Consider the following 23,826-nt stretch of genomic DNA (forward strand, 5'->3'; position numbering starts at 1 on the left):
TGTGTGAACCTTCTAACTGCTCCCATACAGACAATTAGGATTTCATGGTAAACTTAATCACACCTGTCACACATCCTCAAAACCTCCAAACTGCTTCCACACCAATGCTCAACATTTGCACGAAAGATAAACACTAAAGATTAGCACATTTTTACCTCCTCATTGCTAATCAGCAGTCCCTGACACACCAAGTTGGCTGTCGGACATCAGACGCTGTCGAGCATCAGTGGCTGATTGCCGGCTGTAGATGTTGTGTTAGCACTGTGTGAGAATGCTGAAATGGAGTCCAGTGCTGGCAGGAGGTGGATCTCTCTGTTCAGATAAGCAAATTAGCAGTGGAATGTAGTTACTGTAGTTACGTTCCAATTGAAAGACAGCTTCAGATGTAGGAAACGTTTTTGGTCATTTGTGAAAATTGTCCCAGCTGAAAAGCAGAAGTCTTTATTGAGACCTAGTTTAAAGGTCAGATCATATGTAACCTTCTCAGACAATCTAATTCCATAATTCTGTCCATCAGATCAAAATTCTATCAAAGTTTTCTCAACAAATTGGAAGAACATATCACTCGTACATGCAATTATCCACTCAGTCAATCATGTGGCAGCAGCATGATGCATAAAATCATATAGATACATATGATCATATAGTCAAGGGTTTCAGTTAATGTTCATATCAAGCATGGGGGGGGGAGTGATCTCAGTGACTGTGACCTTGGCATGGTTGTTGGTGCCAGTCGGGCTGGGTTGAGTCTTTCAGAAACTGCTGATTTTCATATACAACAGTCTCTGGTCGACATGTAATAGTATATCATGCAACAATAAATCATGATACAAATTTATGATTCAAATAAAATAAATAAATAATGAACTGCAGTTGTTATTAGGGGGCAGCACGGTGGTGTAGTGGTTAGCGCTGTCTCCTCACAGCAAGAAGGTCCGGGTTCGAGCCCCATGGCCGGCGAGGGCCTATCTGTGTGGAGTTTGCATGTTCTCCCTGTGTCCGCGTGGGTTTCCTCCGGGTGCTCCGGTTTCCCCCACAGTCCAAAGACATGCAGGTTAGGTTAACTGGTGGCTCTAAATTGACCGTAGGTGTGAATGTGAGTGTGAATGGTTGTCTGTGTCTATGTGTCAGCCCTGTGATGACCTGGCGACTTGTCCAGGGTGTACCCCGCCTTTCGCCCGTAGTCAGCTGGGATAGGCTCCAGCTTGCCTGCGACCCTATAGACCCCTTTCACATGACGTCACCGCGCTGCGAGATTTTGTTAGGTGCCATATTGGAAGACCAAGTACATGCACTCACAATATAAAACAAAGTACGAGCAAGAGTAAAGTGACACGATGGATGATAATTCAGGTTATGTGAGTACATTACCAGTTGCAGAAAGGGCACGGTATGTGGAGAAACTGGCTGTGATTGATGGGTTTGACCCATATGATAAGACTCAGAAAAAATTATGTGAATCCAAGCACACAGTTTAACGCAAAAGTTCGTTTATATCCCGACCTTGTCAGCTGTCAGATTTATGTTAATGGACCCGGTAAGCTGGTAAATAATATTTATTTATTTTTCTTTACCAAATTCTAACAGAAAACGAGAGCGCCCGAAAGGGAAAACCGAGCCGAGCCGCCTCATGGCTGTAATGCAAATTGCTTTCCTCCTCGGTATACAAGTGCGCTTCCATGGCAGGGAAAAAGAAACTACATTTTGCCGCCTATGTAGTCCCCTATTTAAACAAATAGGAGTCATTCAGGATTCAGCCATGTTTTTGCTCCGTGTTTTTACTTGACCAAAGTTATACAGTATTATGAGCTTTAAATTGCATAAATAAAACCATTTGGTGAAACTTTGAAGAAGAGATTGTACTGGTTTAAAGTTTTTACCGAACGTTTTCATGTCGACTCCAATTAATACACTAGTAGAATCAATGACTAGTTTAGTAGGCCAAAACTTTTCAATTTTTGACTGTATCAGCCTGAAAAAACTTGCGACAGTCAAATGGAAAAAAAGCAAGCTGGTCATGTTGTACTGGACTAATCTATGACTGATGAGTATAGTAAGTGATACTACTGTAGTACTGATACAATAAAACAGACAACTCTAATCTGGTAGGCAGCACGATTTATATTATTTCTCCGTGTCAGATACATAAGGAGGACCGGACACCAATTCTGCCATCTGTTTGCTACCCAGACATTGTAAACTATTTGTTGTTTACACCCAGTGCCTACACTGCTGATGACTTGAAAGCCTACAAAGGACTACAGGCTTACAATTATGTTGTTAGTGGTTTGGTTCGTGATATTAAGAATAACCTACACATAGTTATTATTATTAAATTGTAGAAGTCTGGGAGGCTTGCTCCTCATACAGTTATCAACTTGAGGCCAATTTAGCATGTTTTAAATCTGAATTTCTTGCGTTTGCTTACCTCAAAGTGTCCGCAGATCATGTACAGACTTATCCATTATATCCACAGTTTTTTGCCAAGTCTCACAGGTTTCTTTCAAGTCTACTGTTGGGCCAATAAATCATAAATAAAACAGCTCAGATTTGTTTGTTTAAGTCGTTTGCCACTCCACTTTATTCTCATGGGTTCACATACCGCTGCTGTTATCAGGAGTTTGTTGGTCTTCCAAAATGGCGCAGGGTCTGTTTGCTTCCGGTTTCGGGTGACGTCAGTGAAAGGGGTCTATAGAACAGGATAAAGCGGCTAGAGATAATGAGATGAGTTGTTATTAGGCTGAAAAACTAAAATCTGAGTTTTTCCTAGCTGTAATTGCATTTTTTTGGACAGCAGAGGGCTCAGTAATGGATAATAGAGGGAATGCACATGACATCACCGTAAGCGGAAGTAATGCAGCTCGAATGTCAAGAAAAAGCAGATCTAAAATGGGAAAGAGCTATTGTGCGATTGAGTGTACAAATATTTCAACAAGATTCAACAAGAAGTCAGAGCTATCTTTTTACAGACTGTTGAAAGCAAAAGAATAAAGCACATGGAGGTAGTTGTTTCATGTTTAGACCTGACTACAACCTTTTCACAAATGTTCATAAATGGTTGTTAAGAAAAGGCAGAGTTAATGGGCTATTATATGAGGCTGTTCTATTTTACTCCAACCTTTAGAGATCTTTGTAAATTATTATTGTTGAAACAACTTTTTAATTGAATAAAAGGAATAGTTAAGTTGGTTAAAAAAAATCCAGTGAGCAGCAGTTCTTCAGGAAGAAAAGTTTTGTTAATGAGAGAGGTCAGTGGAAAATGGCCATGGTTTTAGCTGACAGGAAGACTAACTCTTTACAACCATTCTTTACAAGCATCTCAAAAAGCACAACATGCCAAACTTTGAGGCAGATGGATGACAATAACTGAAGACCACATCAGGTTCCACTCCAGTCAGCCAAGAATCAAAATCAGAGGTTACAGCAGGTATAGATCTAAAAAGTCACTTGGTCTTTTTTTTTTCCAATCTTCATCTGTGCAGTTTTTCTGAGTCTGAACTCATTGTAGCCTCAGATTCCTGTTCTAGGCTGACAGGAGTGGAACCCAGTGTAGTCTACTTCAATGGAATGGAACAGGACAGACTCCTGATCCACTGTGACTCTGACCAGGATAAAGCGGTTACCAAATGAATGAATAATTTGAGTGAATAATAAGCAATTATTGGATGAGGCTGAACAAAATATTGTGATTTGTTCATGGCGAGCAAGGAATTGATTATTTGCTGATGTCAAAGGCAGAGGCAAGGGTGGCACGGTGGTGTAGTGGTTAGCGCTGTTGCCTCACAGCAAGAAGGTCCAGGTTCGAGCCCCATGGCCGGCGAGGGCCTGTCTGTGCGGGGTTTGCATGTTCTCCCTGTGTCCGCGTGGGTTTCCTCCGGGTGCTCCGGTTTCCCCCACAGTCCAAAGACATGCAGGTTAGGTTAACTGGTGACTCTAAATTGACCGTAAGTGTGAATGGTTGTCTGTGTCTATGTGTCAGCCTTGTGATGACCTGGCGACTTGTCCAGGGTGTACCCCACCTTTCGCCCGTAGTCAGCTGGGATAGGCTCCAGCTTGCCTGCGACCCTGTAGAACAGGATAAAGCGGCTAGAGATAATGAGATGAGATGAGATAATGAGATGAGAAAGGCAGAGGCAAATAATTGCTTGTGAGACATGATATTCATGATATTTTGTGAAAACTGAGTTCAATAATTGTTTGATCATTCAAATGATTTTTAAAAAATAATGATTATAAAGTTTGCATGAGTCAAATTATAAAAAAGAAATTAAGCCATGTTGACAAAAGTGCAAAGTAACTTTGCATGAGTAGACCATTATTTGTAGACAGTTATTTGCAGCTTGCTAAGCCGATCAAAACAGCGTAAAAAATAATTTGAATGATAATATTATTTATACATTTCGAGACGCTTTTGTGCAACTAAAGATTACTGATGTAACTGAACCTTACAGTTTGTGTAGCCAGCTTATGCACCTAATTTACAGTTAGTGTTAGTTAGCCACAAACACGGTGCTTGCCAGCGGTCTTCAAAATGAAGCCTATCTAGTATTTCATTTGTCAACTCATGTTATCTGCTCAAAATTTCCAACTGTTGGTCATATGCAATAGCTAGCTTTATTTTTTAGTGACAAATTACATTCAGATCCATTGATTATACAGATTCTCAGGGGCATGAAAATTGTAGCAGGGTTCATTTGTTTGGCTGTGTCCCAAACCATAACAAAATTATGTCAAAATATTAGTCACTATAGATACTATATATCGCAAGCTGGTCCAGTGGTTAGCGTGTCCGCCTCTTGACCGTGAGCTTGTGAGTTCTACTTGCAGTCGGGTCATACCAAAGACCACTATCACCATCTGGTGAGGCATGAAGAAGAAGAAGAACAACTTTATTCATCACATGTATACTTGTGAAATTCCATCCATCCATTATCCGTAACCGTTTATCCTGTAAAGGGTCGCAGGCAAGCTGGAGCCTATCCCAGCTGACTATGGGCGAGAGGCAGGGTACACCCTGGACAAGTCACCAGGTCATCGCAGGGCTGACACATAGACACAACCATTCACACTTAGTCAATTTAGAGCCACCAATTAACCTAACCACATGTCTTTGTACTGTGGGGGAAACCGGAGGAAACCCGCGCAGACATGGGGAGAACATGCAAACTCCACACAGAAAGGCCCCCATTAGCTGCTGGGCTCGAACCCAGAACCTTCTTGCTGTGAGGCAACAGTGCTAACTACTATACCACCGTGCCACCTGCAATACAGATGTGAGTAGGAAGTCAAACTCTTGTGGTTACCAGAGGACTGGCCCCCCCATTGTAACTCCAATGTAATAGGTGAGAGGCCGAGGACTATGGAAATGGAAATTGGTGCCGCCCAATGTGCTAAGTGCCTGGTTAGTACTAGGACAGGAGACTGCCTGAAAAGATCAGGTCCTGGCACAGGAGGGACTTTGATAGATACTATATACTATTTTGACACTGTGTATTTGTGTTTACTTTCTTTAAGGGTGAGTGTCCACATGACATTTTAATCTGTGTCCACATGGCATTTTAATTTAAGCAACTTTTTTTTCAATTGTTCCCAATGTGAAAAGAGCATATGCTCCAGAGAAAACAAAACAAAACAAAATGCTGTACCCAGCATCTTTTTTGACAGCGATCCACTGTTTTGGTGTGGCCGCTCCAAGCGATTCGAGTTGAAAATCTCTGAACTTTTCAGAAAGGTGCTACTGTCATCACTCCCACTCCTTTTCAGGCAACCAATCATACAGTGGTTCGAGTGTTGACATGTTTCAATATATTGTTTTCATAGAAACAAAACAGAAGCACAGCATGGGAGTGCTTTTTTGATGAAGCCCTGGTATGAAGCGCTTCTCAGCACCCTGCTAGAGCTTTTCTGCCAGAATTAAATGCTATATGGACACACGCACTAATACTGCCACCATCAGGTATGGAGAGTTATATAATTTCATATAGGTGTATGTGCATGAGAACCATCAGCTGTGGTCTTTGCTTTAATGTTTGGGCCTCAACGTGGCGTGTCAGAGATTTTGAAATGGTTCTTGAATATTTGCACACTGCATGCAGGACATAAAAGTGAAACGAAGGATGAAGAACTTTTCTTCTAATCTGCATCTTAAAATACAGACAGTATTCCTGGCATGTCAAACATAGTTCAACATCAAAGTAAAACTTATTTAGTCTTGTTCATGCATTTTAAAACTGGATTTTTCAATCAGAACTGACACTATCCAGCTTCATCTGAGTTCGGCATGCAATATTCTTTAGCAGTCTCTTACTGGAGCTGTAGGGTCAGTGGAAAGCGACTAGGCATGCTAGCAAAAAGAAAAAAAAAAAGAGTTGATTTCTTTGCTTCCTGGCAGACAATCACATTGAAAGCAGCAATGTGCAGCATTTTGTTTTCTTGCATGAAGAAAATGTTTTATTTCTTGTTCTAAATGTCTCGTTCAAATGCCAGAGCTACATTAATAAGCAAGAAAAAAATAATTTGGACAGAAAAGAAATATTAAACAGCCTACAGCCTTATCTGAGAAGCTTGCCATTTGAAAGTTCAGAAGCTTGTGGCAGTCATAACAGAGGTGACAGTCATGGCAAAAGGAATTCCTACCGACCCCCCACCCCCACCACACACACACATCTCACATTAGAGAAAATGTGTGGATGTGTGTGTGTGTTTGAGACCACGCATGTCATTACCACACATCACATTTTCCCTTTCTGCCTCTGTTTACCTTTTGCATTGCATTCCACACACGTTCCTGATCAGTCCGCTTGCCTTCAAGGGTGTCCATGGTATCTGCCATTAGAGCCTGCAGCTGTGGGCCGGAGATAAAGACTATCAGAGCGCAATTCACACGCCTGCCATAACTTCTCTAAACACAGCGCCTTAAAGGCTAATTAAAAAATCATTTGTCGGCAGCTGATTTTTATAACTCATTCTTCATACAATGAGCACTGCCATGTCGATCCCTTCAACTGCTGCCAGGACAGCGGCAGAGAGATGAGGGGGAGGGCATTTTTCTCACCAGGTTTGAGGGCCAGAGAACATGGACAAATTGACAAACACCACTCGTCCATCACGGCGCACAGGAGGAAGTCATATACATGAGGCCTGCTGAGCTCCATTTGTCTACTGCGACGGGATGGACAGATTGCAAAGGGAGAGGTAGGGTGCAATGGTGAATAAAAGGAAGAGCAAGCTGCTCCTCTGGGCTCTGTTTTTTATATTGGCTTGCCCTGTGCTACGGTAGAGGGAGAGAAAAAAAAATCTTCAGCGGCACTCAAAACAAAGTGCCCTGCGTTCTGAATTATTAAGACTCCAGAGAGGAAGAGAAAGAACATTAAGCTGCTTATTTTGGATTTCAGCTGGTCAGCTATAGATATCCAGAGCGAGCACAGGATGCACTGAGTGTCTCTGGCAACACTATAAAAGCTAAAAAAGAAAATTGGGCTCCAGAGTTATTCGGCTCCTTGTCAAAGTTATTCTCCTTTATATTAAAGTGTTTATGGATAGCAGGCACCAATATAGCTGTGCTTGTATACGCCAATTCTCCCTCTGCTCTGTTTAAATGGAGTCTTTTCTAATTTACCAGTACAGTTCTTTTGTGTGCTTTGTTCTGTTGAGCCCATATGAGAATCCCAGTAATTGGATGCCCCCATGGCTCCCTATTCATGGCAGATTTAGTTGCAATATCACATACATCACACTGCATTGATCTGGGCTAATCTCGCCGCGATGTGACACTAATCTAGTAAAGAGGCAATTATAGCACGTCAGCACTGCATACCACAACCAGCTTTATGCCACTTCTTCCTCCTCCTCATTTCTCTCTCTCTTTCCTTTTTCCTGGCTCTCATATTATGTGTGCAAAATAATAATAACCTTCACCCTCTATATCCCTCCTTGGCTCAGTGAGACACTCAGTGTGCCCTGTGTACTGTTGAGGTTCTCCATTCAAAACAATATCCTGCTTATTGGCATGCATAATTCACAACTTCATAAAACTTTTGTTGATGCTAACAAGGAGCATCTGTTAGACCTGCTCATCCTACGCTGTAACACTAGTTACACTTTAATACCTGCTCCAGATCTTAGTTAAGGATGGTAAAGATGAGGCTGGAGGCTGTCCGGCCTGATTCTGGATGAGTTTCATAGGGACGACCATATCCTAAAATACATGTGTTACATGTTCAGGTCAAAATGACCCATATACTAAAAGTGGAGCAATACTTAAAGAGATTTTTTGCAAACTAAAACATTCTGTGCTATGTCAATTTATTCAAATGACAATATAGATTATTTAAACAAAAATTGTCAGTTCAACTCTAGAGTAGAGCAATTCCAGCGTTATGGACGTGACACTTGAACTCAAAATGGCAACAAATGACCCAGTGCATGTTTTATTGTCTCCCAGTATTTAAACAGGTGTTGCATATTTTAAGGCTGTACCATACTGGAGAAGTGATAGAACAAGAACAATTCCCATAGTACATCTAGGGCATGCCAGAAAACGCCAATAAAAGATGCGTTATGGATGTGACAGAAAAAGTATCACTTTTCTTGGGTGACTGTACATTTTTATCAAACTCTGTGAAATTGTAAACCTAATGTCGAAATGGAGATATCCATTTGATAGAGGGGTCCAAGGTGAATATTAAAAAATCTTTGTTTAAAATATTTTGTATTTCATGCAGAGTTTCGGAAGGAAAAGTCAGCGTTATGGATGTGACGAAATTCCGTTATGGATGTGACGCGTCTGAAATGGACATGGCATATGTTTAGAAAATCAGCAATTTAACCACCATAACCCTTTGAAAAACTCTCTAAATATCAGCTAAAACTATCAAAGTTCTTAAATAATATTTAGGATGGCTATTGTTTTGCTGTTTTGTGGATTTTAGCATACATTTCTGTGGCTTGTGGCAATAATATAGAATTGTACATGATCAAAGTTGATTTTAGCTTGGGTTTTACATTATAAGAAAGAAAGACTGACATATTAAGGCGAAGGGAACAATTCTTGTGACAAATTGGTTCAACTTATTCACATCTGTAAAATACAGGCCTAGGTGATATCTCTGGGAGTGGTTTTGATGTATTACATGTTGCTTTGTTTTTGCATGATGAGGTTGACATTTACATGGAATTGCCCAGTAACAAGGTGAAATATTAAGAATGGCTGGGATTTATCAAGTTCGAATTAGAATCATATAACTCTAATCATAGTGATGACTGTATATTAAGATACATGTATTAAACATTTTGGTCAAAATGACCCATATACTTAAAGTGGACCTTTTTTTCTCCAACCAAAAAAGTCTGTACTAAGAATCTAAGATTCATAACATCCTTATAATTATCCACCCATCCATATTTTCTCTTCATGCTTCCACGGAAGGCGGTCGCATTTTCTCTGCTCTCCCTCTCCCTCCTTTTTTTTCCCTGCTTGTGCTTCTTTGTCTTGTCTCGTCTGTCTATACTTTTTGAGAGACTCTCTCCGCATTGCTTTCTAAACTAAAAAAAGCATGGAATTGATAAACTGGTCTCCTAACGAAATTGACACAGTTTTCTTGACGAGAAGCCTGGGTTCGGGGGAAACCGCCTGTCCTGCCGGAATGTTCACGGCTGGTTACACGATGGACGCGTGGGAACGGTGGCGGGTCGTGTGCCTGGCGATTCTTTCTGTGAAGGACACTGAAGATATCTACCTATTCGGAACCATGATTACAGGACTTTTGCTGATTGGATTAGGCATTGCCCTGATATATCGAGGAAATCAGACAACGGTGACAGCTGTTCAAAGCCCCACAAAACTGCCTGATATGATTGAAGTGGTGGGCAAAGCTGTCGGCACTCAGACTGTGGCTATTCAGAACTTGTACCACAACATGGTTGTCATCTTGGAGAAGCTTTTGGCTTTGCAAGGAATAAGTATTTCGGAGACCAAATTGAACAGAATGGATGAAATGGACAGATATGGACGAGCGGTGTGGACATGCCAAGACTGCGTCTGTTCGAAAGACCAAACAATCTCTATCTTATCGACATTCGGCTCCCTGAGACAGCACCAGCCTCGGCCAAGGCCGTTGCTGGGACAACATCTCCCCCGAAGGTCACTGCTGGGAGACGCTCTCGCATTCCTTCCCCAACTTCCCGCGGTCGCCGTTTTCACCCCCAGTGTGACAAGCGGGTGCGTGACCAGCGCCCTCATGGCTGCAGGAGCGGACGGCTGCTTGCTTGCGCTGGGTTATCTCTACCTCCTCCCCTCCCCCTCCCCCCTTACCCCTCACCCCTGATTGCCCCCTCCTTTCCCCCCCTCAAGTCCCGTGTTTTCATGTTGTAAAGTGTTGGAAAGTGTACTTGTGTTATTTGTGTGCTTATGTGCTGAGTTTTTTTAAATGTTCCCACACTGTACTCCTGACAGGAGCATAATATGGGGGTGCTTTTTTCCCCCTCCTCTCTCCTCATGTTACTACTATGTTTCCTTTTCTTTTATCCCTGTCTTCCTGTCCTGTTCCCCCTCTGTAAGGACAGGTTGATGGTCAATTTCACTGGTACAGTGATAATAAAGGGTTCATTCATTCATTCATTCATTCATTCAATGTTTGGCTGCTTATCCGGGTCCAGGTCACAGGGGCAGCAGCCTAAGCAGAGCTGCCCAGATTTCCCTCTCCCCAGCCACCTCCACCAGCATTTCCGGGGGAATACTGAGGCGTTCCCAGGCCAGCCGAGAGATGTAATCTCTCCAGTGTGTTCTGGGTCTGCCGCAGGGTCTCCTCCCGGTGGGGCATGCCCAGAGAGCCTCCCCTGGGAGACATCCAGGGGGCATCCTAACAAGGTGCTTGAACCACCTCAACTGACTCCTTTCGATGTAGAGGAGCAGCAGTTCTACTCTGAGTCTCTCCTGAATGACCAAGTTTCTCACCCTATTTCTAAGGCCAGCCACCCTGCGGAGAAAACTCATTTCAACCACTTGTATCTGCGATCTCATTCTTTCAGTCACTACCCATAACTTGTGACCATAGGTGAGGGTGGGAATGTAGATGGACCAGTAAATTGAGAGCTTTACCTTTTGGCTCAGCTCTCTTTTTAACCACAACAGACCAGTTTAGCATGCGCATCACTGCTGATGCTGCCCCGAGCCATCTGTCCAACTCCCGCTCCCCCCTACCCTCACTCATGAACAAGACCCTGAGATATTTAAACTTCTCCACTTGAGGCAGCAACTTCCCCGACCTGAAGTAGGCACTCCACCCGTTTCTGGCTGGGCACCATGGCCACAGACTTGGAGGTGCTGATCCTCATCCCAGCTGCTTCACACTCGGCTACAAACCATCCCAGCGCCTGCTGGAGGTCACAGATTGATGAAGCCAACAGGACAACATCATCCGCAAAAAGCAGAGACATGATTCTGAGGCCACCAAACTGGACACCCTCTGCCCCTTGGCTGTGCATAGAAATTCTGTCCATAAAAGTTATGAACAGAACTGGTGACAGAGGGCAGCCCTGGCGGAGTCCCATATGCACTAGGAATGAGTCCAACTTATTGCTGGCAATGCGAACCAAACTCCTGCTCTGGTCATACAGGACCAAATGGCCCGCAGCAGTGGGTCCCGAACCCCATACTCCCGAAGCATCCCCCACAGGGCACCATGAGGGGCACGGTTGCAAACCTTCTCCAGGTCCACAAAACACATGTAGACCGGTTGGGCAAACTCCCATGCACCCTCCAGTACCTTTGCAAGGGTAAAGAGCTGGTCCAGTGTTCCACGACCAGGACGAAAACCACATTTGTTCCTCCTGAATCCGAGGTTTGACTATCGACCAGACTCTCCTCTCCAGCACCCCAGTATAGGCTTTCCCGGGGAGGCTGAGAAGTGTGAACCCCCTATAGTTGGAACACACTCTCCAGTCCCCTTTTTTGAAAAAGGGGACCACCATCCCAGTCTGCCAATGCAGAGACACTGTCTCCGACCTCCACACAATGTTGAAGAGGCATGTCGGCCAAGACAGCCCAACAACATCCAGTGCCTTCAGGAACTCAGGGCGAATCTCATCCACCTCTGGAGCCCAGCCACTGAGGAGCTTTTTAACCACCGTGGCAACCTCAGCCCTCATGATGGGTGAGTCCTCCCACACACCCTCAGACTTTGTGTCCTCCTCGGACGACATGAAGGTGGGATTGAGGAGATCCTCGAAGTATTCCTTCCACCGGCAGACAATGTCCCCAGCTGAGGTCAACAGCACTCCATTCCCACTGTAAACTGTCGGGACAGAGCATTGCTTTCCCCTCCTGAGCCACTGGGTGGTTTGCCAGAATCTCCTCAAGGCTGACCAAAAGTCGTTTTCCATGGCCTCACCGAACTCCTCCCACACCTGAGTTTTTGCTTCAGTGACCACCAGAGTTGCATTCCACTTGACCCGTCGGTACCTGTCAGCTGCCTCTGGAGACCCACAGGCTAACCAAGCCCAATAGGACTCCTTCTTCAGCTTGATGACTCCCCTCACCACAGGTGTCCACCACCGGGTTCAGGGATTACCACCGCGACAGGCACCAACAACCTTGCAGCTGCAGCTCTGCAGGGCTGCCTCAGCAATGGAGGTACAGAACATGGTTCACTTGGGCTCAATGTTCGCACCTCCTTCGGTATGCAGTTGAAGCTCTGCTGGAGGTGGCAGATCCGACAGACAGGAGCCTCTACCAGACATTCCCAGCATACCCTCACTACATGTTTGGGTCTACCAGCTCTGTTCGGCCTCCTCCCCCGCCATCTGACCCAGCTCGCCACCAGGTAGTGATCAGTTGACAGCTCCACTCTTCTCTTCACCCGAGTGTTCAAGACATACAGTCACAGATCAGACGAAACAACTACAAAGTCGATCATTGATCTATGGCCTAGGGTGTCCTCATGCCACGTACACTTATGGACACCCTTATGCTCGAACATGGTGTTCATTATGGCCAAACCATGCATGGCACAGAAGTCCAACAACAGAACACCACTTGGGTTCAGATCAGTTAGGCCGTTCTTCCCAATCACACCCCTCTAGGTCTCACTGTCATTACCCACATAAGCGGGCAATATAATAAGGGTTTCAATTCGAAGTAAGAAAATGGCCAACTATATGGGACAGCTCCAATTAATTTGGTGATGTAACATGTATTGTCTCATCTCATCTCATTATCTCTAGACGCTTTATCCTGTTCTACAGGGTCGCAGGCAAGCTGGAGCCTATCCCAGCTGACTACGGGTGAAAGGCGGGGTACACCCTGGACAAGTCGCCAGGTCATCACAGGGCTGACACATAGACACAGACAACCATTCACACTCACATTCACACCTACGGTCAATTTAGAGTCACCAGTTAACCTAGCCTGCATGTCTTTGGACTGTGGGGGAAACCGGAGCACCCGGAGGAAACCCACGCAGACACGGGGAGAACATGCAAACTCCGCGCAGAAAGGCCCTCGCTGGCCACGGGGCTCGAACCTGGACCTTCTTGCTGTGAGGCGACAGCGCTAACCACTACACCACTGTGCCGCCACATGTATTGTTATATAGTTTTTAACACTCATACTGTGACTAAAACAAATGTATCATTTACATTTCTGTCCTTACATTTTCATTGATACCACAGCATTGTTGCTCAATTCAGCTTGGTCAGAAGGTGTTGATTAATTAAATTTAAATTCAAAGTGTTTGTCATATGCACAGTAAGGACATGTCCTCTTGCACAATGAAATTCTTAGTTTGCTGTCCACCATGAATGCCAATTACAAATAAATAAATAGATGGAAGTAATACAAAGTAAAGGCAATATAGTGCAAAAATAAAAGCAAAGAAAAGCAAAAGCAACAAAAACAAATACCCAGTATAGTACAAAATAAAGGTAAATGTAATGCAAAATAGGTGGTGTAATACAAAATAAGGCAATGAGATGTAGCAGCAGAAGGGCAGTAATGTGTGAATGTGCAAACAATGTACCCAGATGTAAACAGTCAAGGAAACAGCAGCAAAATGGTGGTAATGTGCAAATATGTGCAAACAATGTAACCAGATGTAAACAGATGTAAACAGTTAACAATTATTCACCGAAGGTGAGGTGAAGATCGGTGAATAATAACGAGATGAAGTTGAGGTTATAATTCACCTATATTCACTGAGCCTGAGGCGGATAATTGGTTTAGTATGAATACAGAGGTGATTTTTTTTTTTAGTCATATGAAAAAAATAATTTATTTCAATCTTCAAAAGCAGCAGGCAAATGTAATGCATGTAGACTTGTGTCACTTATCGACACCAAGTGACCCTCCTTGCCCGGTCTGTAGGTTTTGGTGGGCAGCTTTCTCTTGTCAGGTTTGTAGTGGTGCCATATTCTTTCCATTTTGCTCTAATGGATTTAATGGTGCTCCCTTGGGATATTCAAAGTTTGGGATATTTTTTATAACCCAACCCTGATCTATACTTCTCCACAACTTTGTCTCTGACCTGTTTGGAGGCTCCTTGGTTTTCATGTTGCTTGCTTAGTAGTGTTGCAGAGTCAGGGTCCTTCCAGAACAGGTTGATTTATAGAGACATCATGTGACAGATCATGTGACACTTTGATTGCGCACAGGTGGATTTTAATCAACTAATGATGTAACTTATGAAGTGCATTGGTTGGACGAGCTTTTATTTAGGGGTTTCAAATGAAAGGTGGTGAATACCTATACACACTCCAGATTTCTGTGTTTTCATCTTAATTATTGTTTGTGTCACAATAAGACAATAATTTGCAGCTTTAAAGTGGTAGGCATGTTGTGTAAATCAAATGGCGCTAACCCTCCAAAAATCCATTTTAATTCCAGCTTGTAATGCAACAACACAGGACAAACACCAATGGGGGTAAATACTTTTGCAAGACACTGTATACAAATTTTCTGTAACAGCAGCTAGAATTGGCTGCAGTATCAATGCACTCACTATAATACATTATCATTTATACATCATAGCAACTTACACAGGGACCTGTGGGGTGGACGCTCAGTAACATTATATGCTGTGTGTGTGTGTGTGTGTGTGTGTGTGTGTGTGTTTTATCTTATTACATTCAAAAGACAGAAAAAAGAGAGACTAACTGATTTTATCTGTAATAATAATAATAATAATAATAATAAGAGTGAAACAAAGAGTATAACATGTTCTTTAATTCATAAAAATGTTAGCATGGGCAAATTGTAGTGGTCTAAGAGGAATAAAACCTTTTGGGATGTGCCATTATTGGAAAATAATTATTTTTGGGGCTGCACCAATAACTCTGCTTCATGTCAGGCTGCATCACACCACCCATATGTATTTTATTCCTTACATAAATGACATCTTGTCATCTTATCTTCTGATTCTTTTCATATACAATAAACAATTCTTATGACCAAATGTATATTTACAGCACTCTTGACAGAAGTTGCTTCAGTATTTCTGGATAATCTGCCTTATGATGCAATCTATTTTATGAAGTGCATCAGTCCCTTTTCCATCAAAACACCCTCACAACCTGATGCTTACCACCCCCATGCTTCACAGATGGGACAGTGTTCTCTTTCGAAGCTCTATCCTTTAAGTCAGGGGTCACCAAACTACGGCCCGCGGGCCAGATCCGGCCCGCCCCCCTTTGACCGGCCCCCCAGCACCTCTGCCCCCCATCACTTGAACCGGCCCTATGAGGCAATCCCCAAAAGTGGTCATGGCCTATTTTTTTAAATTGCTTTTTGGCAAATAATAACATGTCTGCATCTTGTATTTTGTTGATTTTATCAATTAAAATTGATATTTAGTTATAAAATGAACTATTCATATTTTCCGAATTTTTGTCATATGCTCGCGATCAAGCAGTGACAGGCAGCGCATGCGCAGAGAACTGTCAGTGTTCAGGACAGCAAAATGGCTAGCGGTAAGCGAAAAGCTGACAGAGTGCAGAGTTTTTAAAGAACAGTGGACCACCGATTATTTTTTTGTTCAGTGTAAGGACCGTGCAGTTTATCTTGTATGTAAAGAAAGTGTGCTGGTTTTCAAAGAATATAATCTGCGTCGTCACTATGAAACCCACCACAAAGAGTATGCTAGTTTGCGAGGGCAAACAAGAGAAGACAGGATTCGGAGGATGAAATGTGGACTGGCTGCACAACAGAATGTCTTCCTTCCCCAAACCCAGATCAACCAGGCTGCTGTCCGAGCTAGCTATAAGGTAGCTCACCTACTAGCTACCCATGGAAAGCCGTTTACTGATGGGGACTTTGTTAAAGTATGCATGCTTGCTATGGCCGAGGAGGTGTGTCCCGACAAGAAGGATGCGCTCAATGCGGTGAGTCTCTCCGCACCTACTATGACCAGGCGAACCAAAGATTTGGGGGACAACGTGTACGACCAGCTGAATGAGAAAGCATCAGAATTCGAGTTTTTTGCTTTGGCCATGGATGAGAGCAATGACGTGCAGGACACAGCACAACTGCTGTGATCTATTGATCTATTGCTCATATTATTATAATTTCACTGTTTATAAAAATGTATTTATTTTATAGGCCTATTTATTTGACCTTTATTAAGTGCTGCATACAATTATTATTTATATTATTAATAATATCAACAGGCCTGGGGCGGCACGGTGGTGTAGTGGTTAGCACTGTCGCCTCACAGCAAGAAGGTCCGGGTTCGAGCCCCGTGGCCGGCGAGGGCCTTTCTGTGCGGAGTTTGCATGTTCTCCCTGTGTCCGTGTGGGTTCCCTCCGGGTGCTCTGGTTTCCCCCACAGTCCAAAGACATGCAGGTTAGGTTAACTGGTGACTCTAAAATTGACCGTAGGTGTGAATGTGAGTGTGAATGGTTGTCTGTGTCTATGTGTCAGCCCTGTGATGACCTGGCGACTTGTCCAGGCTGTACCCTGCCTTTCACCCGTAGTCAGCTGGGATAGGCTCCAGCTTGCCTGCGACCCTGTAGAACAGGATAAAGCGGCTAGAGATAATGAGATGAGATGAGATCAGCAGGCCTACCTACAATTTATAATTTTCCACTCACCTTTGCCAGTGTCAGTCACCTCAACTAGGCAGATGTTTCTTACCTTGACAGCTTTGATATTATTTTTATTAGAAAATAAATAAATGGGGGCGGCACGGTGGTGTAGTGGTTAGCGCTGTCGCCTCACAGCAAGAAGGTCCTGGGTTCGAGCCCCGGGGCCGGCGAGGGCCTTTCTGTGCGGAGTTTGCATGTTCTCCCCGTGTCCGCGTGGGTTTCCTCCGGGTGCTCCGGTTTCCCCCACAGTCCAAAGACATGCAGGTTAGGTAAACTGGTGACTCTAAATTGACCGTAGGTGTGAATGTGAGTGTGAATGGTTGTCTGTGTCTATGTGTCAGCCCTGTGATGACCTGGCGACTTGTCCAGGGTGTACCCCGCCTTTCGCCCGTAGTCAGCTGGGATAGGCTCCAGCTTGCCTGCGACCCTGTAGAAGGATAAAGCGGCTAGAGATAATGAGATGAGATGAGATAAATAAATGGAATATCAGTGGTATTTCAAATTAAAACAAAGTGTGAAGACTTGATTACTACTTTTGCAAACCACTAGTAAAGATAAACAAATATGTGCCAGGAATCAAGTGTTGATATAGTAGTATGGATATAGTAGTGGGGACGGCCGTGCCAGGCTAGTAATCTCTGCTACACAATGAGGCCTGCTGGTGGTCATATTTGTCTGGGTCACACAATTCTATGTGATATAGCTGACCCGACCCCGGCCCCCCATCACAGTCAGGAACGACAATGTGGCCCCCAGAGAAAAAAGTTTGGTGACCTCTGCTTTAAGTGGTCACTGAGTGTATGTTACATCATCATCATCATCATCGTCATCATCATCACTATTACCACCATTGTATTATATAATGATTTACAAGGGATTTACAATCTTTATCATAGAAACCAAAGTTGATACCCTAATTCCTAATCACAGTAAATCAACCAAAATGATGATTTTAGGAAATTAAGCTCCTTACATCTTTTATTCATACTTTCATTTGTCACATCAAATCACCCATCAGGTGGTCCCCCAAATGCCTGAAGTTTACTCTGTTAATTGTTTATCACTAATAAAAGAGATGAAAAAAAGAGAAATATTTAAATAATATTAGCTGGCTTTTTTTCATGGTATATCAGATATATTCCATTCAGCTAGCATGATATTGAACGAGGCAAAGATGAGTGGCTGAATGGAATATATCTGATATACAGTGGTGCTTGAAAGTTTGTGAACCCTTTAGAATTTTCTACATTTCTGCATAAATATAACCTAAAACATCATCAGATTTTCACACAAGTCCTAAAAGTAGATAAAGAGAACCCAGTTAAATAACTCAGACAAAAATATTATACTTGGTTATTTATTTATTGAGGAAAGTGATCCAATATTACATATCTGTGAGTGGCAAAAGTATGTGAACCTTTGCTTTCAGTATCTGGTGTGACCCCCTTGTGCAGCAATAACTGCAACTAAACATTTCCAGTAACTGTTGATCAGCCCTGCATACCGGCTTGGAGGAATTTTAGCCCATTCCTCCATACAGAACAGCTTCAACTCTGGGATGTTGGTGGGTTTCCTCACATGAACTGCTCGCTTCAGGTCCTTGCACAGCATTTCAATTGAATTAAGGTCAGGACTTTGACTTGGCCATTCCAAAACATTAACTTTATTCTTCTTTAACCATTCTGTGGTAGAACAACTTGTGTGCTTATGGTCGTTGTCTTGCTGCATGACCCACCTTGTCTTGAGATTCAGTTCACAGACAGATGTCCTGACATTTTCCTTTAGAATTTGCTGGTATAATTCAGAATTCATTGTTCCATCAATGATGGCAAACCGTCCTGGCCCAGATGCAGCAAAACAGACCCAAACCATGATACTACCACCACCATGTTTCACAGATGGGATAAGGTTCTTATGCTGCAATGCAGTGGTTTCCTTTCTCCAAACATAATGCTTCTCATTTAAACCAAAAAGTTCTATTTTAGTCTCATCCGTCCACAAAACATTTTTCCAATAGCCTTCTGGCTTGTCCACGTGATCTTTAGCAAACTGCAGATGAGCAGCAATGTTCTTTTTGGAGAGCAGTGGCTTTATCCTTGCAACCCTGCCATGCACACCATTTTTGTTCAGTGTTCTCCTGATGGTAGACTCATGAACATTAACCTTAACCAATTTGAGAGAGGCCTTCAGTTGCTTAGAAGTTACCCTGGGGTCCTTTGTGACCTCGCCGATTATTACACGCCTTGCTCTTGGAGTGATCTTTGTTGGTCGACCACTCCTGGGGAGGGTAACAATGGTCTTGAATTTCCTCCATTTTCACACAATCTGTCTGACTGTGGATTAGTGGAGTCCAAACTCTTTAGAGATGGTTTTGTAACCTTTTCCAGCCTGATGAGCATCAACAACGCTTTTTCTGAGGTCCTCAGAAATCTCCTTTGTTCGTGCCATGATACACTTCCACAAACATGTGTTGTGAAGATGAGACTTTGATAGATCCCTGTTCTTTAAATAAAACAGGGTGCCCACTCACACCTGATTGTCATCCCATTGATTGAAAACATCTGACTCTAATTTCACCTTCAAATTAACAGCTAATCCTAGAGGTTCACATACTTTTGCCACTCACAGATATGTAATATTGGATCATTTTCCTCGATAAATAAATGACCAAGTATAATATTTTTGTCCCATTTGTTTAACTGGGTTCTCTTTATCTACTTTTAGGACTTGTGTGGAAAATCTGATGATGTTTTAGGTCATATTTATGCAGAAATATAGAAAATTCTAAAGGGTTCACAAACTTTCAAGCACCACTGTACCATGAAAAAAGCCCACCATTATTATTATTATTATTATTACTACTACATTTGTAAATATCTATTTTTCACACTTATGGTTTGCAATTGATATTAATAAAATATTTTCAATATTATCATTATCATTATCATTATTGTTATTATTCATACACCAGAGGGGAACCATCAGGGCCTTCTAGGCCTTCAGAGAAGGCTCAAACATATCTGCATTTCAAATGTTTAATTTATTTCATTCTTTAATTTCTTTCATAATTTCACTATAATTATTCTCTTCTCATTCTAATTTGGCCTCATTTTCTATCAAATTTGCTTCAGAAATGAAAGGGTTGCTGTCCAGAAAACATGAAAATAGAGTTATCCAATGAGCTTAACCGCGAGTTGGCACCGTCAGCACAGCAGTGAAGTCACCTTCCAGCCAGTGTAGCATTTATCAGTAGTGTTCACAAATGTTAATAAAGCAGTCAAGCCAGTGCTATCGAGAGGAAGTAGCACAGGCTAATGACCGAGAAACTAAGATTTCTGTCTCCAGACTCTTCTTCCATGCACGCTCGCCACAGTATTTTTCACTCAGACTTAAGTATTCATTTCCCTATGGAATTTACTTAGGTACTTTCTGAATTAAAATCGACAGCTACACACAATGGAGTGACCTGACACCCTGCCACTAATCCCTTGCAAAATCCTTTGTCCTATTGCTTTTTTGGTGTGTCTGGCTAAGTTTTGGCTGAGCTCAAGTCTCAGCTCTAATAGTAACGGTTTGACACTGACATACACACACTCTTTTTTCCAGTTTTTCATTGTCCATTGGTATGTTTTTCTCTTGTAAATATGCGTGAAGAATATCTAATGAAGTTTTGGTAGCCTTTCGGGTGTTCAATGCGTCTTTCTCTTTCCCAGCAAACAAAGAAATGCTTCTGCACATGCACAGAAGAAAACTCTCTCATTAAATATTCTCATCAGCTCTGACGTGTGATGTCATGTTGTCTTGACAACCATGCAATATCATAAACCATATTCAACACTCATTCTCCATTGGGTAGAGTGATGTAATACACGTAGGATAAGCAATATGCTAACGATATTACATGCTATTGAACCAAATGAATGAAACCTGCTAGAAGGGAATAGAATACACATTTTTATTCCATCGAAAAAGTGTCCTGTATGTATAATAATTTAAAATACTGGGTTTTATATTACCTGGGTCAGCAATGAACAGAAATAACATTGATTCACAGATTCAGCATGTTGCATCAGCTGAGAGAAAATCTTTTTGTTTTCAATAGTTTAAAAAAAAGTATTTCTTTCTCTTGGCTCAGCTGAAGAATGAGTGACTAATGTAAGTTTAGTTCAAGCACCATGTTCCTGAATGAATGAGGGCTGACACTGTAGTTGTGATCCCATTCGGTAGTTATGTAAGAGGTGAGAGACCTGTGTATGACTCACCAGGTTTCTATTAGATGAGCTGATTTCCTGTAGACAGGGCACTAATGCTAACTCTGCAAGAGTGTGCTCCAGCACCTGCATGTGCTCCTGCTCTCTCTTCAGCTGATACAGGTAATCAGCATACTGAAGCCTCTCAATCACCCCTGAGCCTCGAGAAAACCCAGCCTAAAACACACACACATGCACACACACACACCACCACCAACAACAACAACATTAACACAAGGGGAAAAGATTCACATATCTTCTCCATTCTTAATTGCAATATTAACAGTAAAATGTGTGCAGTATCTAAAAGAGCTGAATGCATAAACCTACAGTGTTTTGCAAAAGTATTCATCCCCCTTGATGTTTGCCCTGTTTTGTTTCATTATAAGATGGAATTAAAATGGATTCTTGGAGGGTTAGCACCATTTGATTTACACAACATGCCTCCAACTTTAGAGGGACAAATTGTTGCTTTATTGTGACACAAACAATAATTAAGAAGAAAAAACAGAAATCTGGAGTGTGCATAGGTATTCACCCCCTTTCGTATGAAACCCCTAAATAAGAGCTGCTCCAACCAATTCACTTCAGAAGTTGCATAATTAGTTGATTAAGATCCACCTGTATGCAATCAAAGTGTTACATGAGCTGTCACATGATGTCTGTATAAATCAACCTGTTCTGGAAGGACCCTGATTCTGCAACACTACTAAGCAAGCAACATGAAAACCGAGGAGCCTCCAAACAGGTCAGAGACAAAATTGTGAAGAAGTATGGATCAGGGTTGGGTTATAAAAAATATCCCAAACTTTGAATATCCCAGGGAGCACCATTAAATCCATTATAGCAAAATGGAAAGAATATGGCACCACTACAAACATGATGAGAGAAAGCCGACCACCAAAACTCACAGACCAGGCAAGGAAGGCATTAATCAGAGATGCAACAAAGACACCAAAGATAATACTGAATGAGCTGCAAAGATCCACATCACAGATAGGAGTATCTGTCCAGAGGACCACTTTAAGCCATACACTCCACAGAGTGGGGCTTTATGGAAGAGTTGCCAGAAAAAAAAAGTCATTGCTTAAGAAAACATGTTTAGAGTTTATCCAACAGAATGTGGCAGACACCCCAAACACATGAAAGAAGATTCTCTGGTCAGATGAGACTAAAATTGATCTTTTTGGCCATCATGGGAAATGCTATGTGTGGCGCAAACCAAACACCCCGAGAACACCATTTCTACAGTGAAGCATGGTGGTGGCAGAATCATGGGATATTTTTAATCTGCAGGGACAGGAAAGTTGATCAGGACTGAAGGAAAGATGAATGGCATTAAATACAGGGTAATTCTGGAGGAAAACCTGTTTGAGTCGGCCAGAGGTTTGAGACGGGGACGAAGGTTCACGTTCCAGCAGGACAATGACCCTAAACATACTGCTAAAGCTACACTGGAGTGGTTTAAAGGGAAACATTTAAATGTCTTGGAATGGGCTAATCAAAGCACACACCTCAATCTAATTGGGAATCTGTGGCATAACTTGAAGACTGCTGTACACCAACACAACCCATCTAACTTGAGGGAGTTGGAGCAGTTTTGCCTTGAGGAATGGGCAAAAATCCCAGTGGCTAGATGTGCTAAGCTAATAGAGGTATACCCCAAGAGACTTGCAGCTGTCATTGTAGCAAAAGGTGGCTTGACAAAGTACTGACTTTTTTTTTTTGGGGGGGGGGGATTAATACCTATGCACACTCCAGATTTCTGTTTTTTCATCTTAATTATTGTTTGTGTCACAATAAAACAACAATTTTCACCTTTAAAGTGGTAGGCATGTTATGTAAATCAAATGGCGCTCACACCCCCAAAATCCATTTTAATTCCATCTTGTAATGCGACAAAACAGGACAAACACAAAGGGGGATGAATATTTTTGCAAGACACCGTATTATTCACCATCTTCAAATAAAATCACATGATATACCACAGGATACACCTGTGCAACCTGTGTGGGCACCTAGGTTAAAAATAATTCAAGTTCAGTTTTTCACAATCCATACATTTCATACATTTTTTGTAAGTCAATTAGGACATCTACTTTGTTCACAACAGAGGTCAATTCAAAATTATCAACTACAGACAGATTTATTTCAGCTTTAATTCACCATATCAGAATTCTAATAGGTCAAATGCTTATATACACCAAGTTGACTCTCTCTTTAAACAATCTGGAATATTCCAGAAATGGATTTTTTTTTTAATGTATCTTAGTATTCATATGAATTTTAGAAGGTTCTGACTGGCCAGTGGTCATAATTAGGATTTAATGGCAGCATAACTGTGGCTGTTAAAGGACCTAGCTTTAGAGACAGTGCTTTTTTGCTTTTAATACTATGGGAAAATCCAAGCAGCTTATTCATGACTTCAGAAAAAAAAAACGTGGACCTGAAAAATCTGTTATTCCTTAGGAGCAATTTTCAAATGACTGAAGACACCAGGAGC

General features: G+C 42.3%; 1 protein-coding gene across 1 annotated transcript in view; it reads right to left on the reverse strand.

The window, feature by feature from the left end:
- Window positions 1-242: 242 nt before the first annotated feature.
- Window positions 243-23,826, reverse strand: part of LOC132899017 (spermatogenesis-associated protein 16-like) — a 136,783-nt gene continuing 113,199 nt past the window's right edge. Inside the window, exons 5-7 of the mRNA XM_060940670.1 lie at window positions 21,336-21,500; window positions 6,761-6,844; window positions 243-312 (exon numbers count right to left, since the gene is read on the reverse strand). Coding sequence (XP_060796653.1) covers window positions 256-312; window positions 6,761-6,844; window positions 21,336-21,500 — 306 coding nt within the window. The 3' untranslated portion in view covers window positions 243-255. The remainder of the gene's footprint in view (window positions 313-6,760; window positions 6,845-21,335; window positions 21,501-23,826) is intronic.

Source organism: Neoarius graeffei, chromosome 15 (assembly GCF_027579695.1).
Source record: "Neoarius graeffei isolate fNeoGra1 chromosome 15, fNeoGra1.pri, whole genome shotgun sequence".
NCBI classification, from domain to species: Eukaryota; Metazoa; Chordata; class Actinopteri; order Siluriformes; family Ariidae; genus Neoarius; species Neoarius graeffei.